At 41.2% G+C, this 2,589-nt stretch overlaps 1 protein-coding gene across 1 annotated transcript in view; it reads right to left on the reverse strand.

Annotated features, from left to right (window-relative positions):
• LOC104722170 (proton pump-interactor 1-like) overlaps positions 1-2,589 on the reverse strand; it is a 9,170-nt gene that overhangs the window by 1,591 nt on the left and 4,990 nt on the right. The window contains exons 4-10 of the mRNA XM_019231784.1: positions 2,400-2,579; positions 2,121-2,315; positions 1,691-2,023; positions 1,393-1,584; positions 1,106-1,285; positions 827-1,021; positions 94-729 (exon numbers count right to left, since the gene is read on the reverse strand). Coding sequence (XP_019087329.1) covers positions 94-729; positions 827-1,021; positions 1,106-1,285; positions 1,393-1,584; positions 1,691-2,023; positions 2,121-2,315; positions 2,400-2,579 — 1,911 coding nt within the window. The remainder of the gene's footprint in view (positions 1-93; positions 730-826; positions 1,022-1,105; positions 1,286-1,392; positions 1,585-1,690; positions 2,024-2,120; positions 2,316-2,399; positions 2,580-2,589) is intronic.

A 2,589-nucleotide genomic window follows, 5' to 3' on the forward strand; every position in this document is an offset into this window, starting at 1 on the left:
AAAAAAAGATGGAGATAACTATTAGAACGGGAGAGAGAGAAGAATGCAAAGAGTCTTGAGGTACAACAACGAGAAAAAAGAAAAGGTACTTTCCTTTTTTTCTTTCTTCTCAGCTTCCTTTTGAGCTCTTATAGCAGCTTTAGCAGCAGCTTTCTCCGCCAGCTTCTTCTTCCTTTCCATGGCTTGCTTGGCTTTAGCAATCTCCTCTTGCTTTCTCATTTCCTTCGCCGTAGCTGCATCAACCGCTTTTTCTTCCTTCTGCGGCTTTCCAAGACCATATACTTCTTCTTCATCATCATCATTCACAACGTTCTTTACTTTGACTACATCTTTAGCTTTCTCAGGCTTCTCAGCTATACTAGCATCTGGTTTAGGTGCAGAGACTGGTTTAGGTGCAGAGACTGGTTCCTCCTTTTGCTGCGGCTTTGCCTTAGCTTTAGGGACAACCTCAGCCTCAGAAGGCGGTGCCTTTGATGGTGGTACCTCTGGAGCAATCAGAGGCTTCTCTTCCGGATTCCTCATCCGTCCATCTCTGCTCAGCTGCCTATAATCAAGTGATGCCAAGCTTCTCTTCTCATAATCTTCTCTGAAATTCTTCTTACTGCACCAAAGGGAAATAAATTTCTCAACCTCGGCATTGGAGAGCGCCTCAAGCTCGCTTATGTTCTTTTGTGCAGCCAAGTCTCTAGCTTTATTCAACACAGTACGGTTTTGGTATAAGCCAGAGTTCTGTATGAGAGAAAAGAATACAAAATTGTAAGATTATTAAATCTCACAAATCATTCGTCATCACAAGAAAGTGCCCAAAAGTATGTATGCTTTGTACCGTCTCATCGCGTTGTTTCCAGAGCTCATGAATGTTTGAATAAGCTTTATCTCTCTTCTCGCTCACATTCTTCAGCTCATTCTCCAACACCTGAATCTCATCTTTTGTTGCTTTCAACTTCTCACTCAGCTCATTAATCCTTGCTGAAATTGCTTGCCTCTCCTTTTTCACTCCGTCCAAACCAGCACCCATTAACTACAAAAAAAGCATCACAAAAGCACATATGAAACCAATACTATAACTGCATGAATCCAGAGAACACGACCACAACTCTCTTACCTTAACTTGACCTTGGATATCATCCTTCTGACCCATAGATTCTTTGATTTTGGCTCTCATAGCCGCATTAGCAATGACCTTATCTCTTGTCCCTTCAAGCAGCCTGATCTCTTTAAGAAGCTGCTTCTCCTCGGTTAAAGGAATGCTTTCATGTTGAATCCGATACTGGTAGCTGTAAATCTTCATTTTTTCCACAAAGCCAAGCAAAATAAGAATCAACCAAAGGCCAATTTAAAGCTATCTAAAAAGGTCTCAAGAGTATCGAGTGAACAAAAGTAGATTATTACCATATTATTCAGCTCTTCCTCGGACGAACAGATAGCGGGACCACGAGCACTCCCACCATCATTGTTCCTTAGCTTTCCCAGAGCTTGCTGCAAAGGTTCCATTTCCTTTCTTTTCTCATCAAACATCGTGTTGAATCCCTTACGCTCTGACTTCAACGGGTCTAGCAGATCAAATAACTTTGATCTCTCGGTCTACGCATAACCCAAAATCACATTATTAGCACTCACAAAATAAATAAAACAAAAGAGAGATGATATTCCTATTATTAACCAACCAGACACAAAAAAAAACACTTACCCTCTTAGCTCTTAAGTCGTTCAAAACTGCACCTCGAGCTTCGTTCAATTTCTTAAGCTCTTTCTCAGCAGCATCAAGCTTAGCTTTCATTTTGGGGTCCTCGAAAGGACGGTATTTGATAAAGTAGAAAGAGTGGATCTGCCTGGCCACAGGCCACTCTTCAGCTGCATCTTTAGGTACATCAGCATTCAACACTTTGTTATTAGTCTCTTCGGCTTTCTTAGGTGGCTCACCGTNGGCATTGGAGAGCGCCTCAAGCTCGCTTATGTTCTTTTGTGCAGCCAAGTCTCTAGCTTTATTCAACACAGTACGGTTTTGGTATAAGCCAGAGTTCTGTATGAGAGAAAAGAATACAAAATTGTAAGATTATTAAATCTCACAAATCATTCGTCATCACAAGAAAGTGCCCAAAAGTATGTATGCTTTGTACCGTCTCATCGCGTTGTTTCCAGAGCTCATGAATGTTTGAATAAGCTTTATCTCTCTTCTCGCTCACATTCTTCAGCTCATTCTCCAACACCTGAATCTCATCTTTTGTTGCTTTCAACTTCTCACTCAGCTCATTAATCCTTGCTGAAATTGCTTGCCTCTCCTTTTTCACTCCGTCCAAACCAGCACCCATTAACTACAAAAAAAGCATCACAAAAGCACATATGAAACCAATACTATAACTGCATGAATCCAGAGAACACGACCACAACTCTCTTACCTTAACTTGACCTTGGATATCATCCTTCTGACCCATAGATTCTTTGATTTTGGCTCTCATAGCCGCATTAGCAATGACCTTATCTCTTGTCCCTTCAAGCAGCCTGATCTCTTTAAGAAGCTGCTTCTCCTCGGTTAAAGGAATGCTTTCATGTTGAATCCGATACTGGTAGCTGTAAATCTTCATTTTT

The sequence above is a fragment of the Camelina sativa genome, chromosome 11 (genome assembly GCF_000633955.1).
Source record: "Camelina sativa cultivar DH55 chromosome 11, Cs, whole genome shotgun sequence".
NCBI classification, from domain to species: domain Eukaryota; kingdom Viridiplantae; phylum Streptophyta; class Magnoliopsida; order Brassicales; family Brassicaceae; genus Camelina; species Camelina sativa.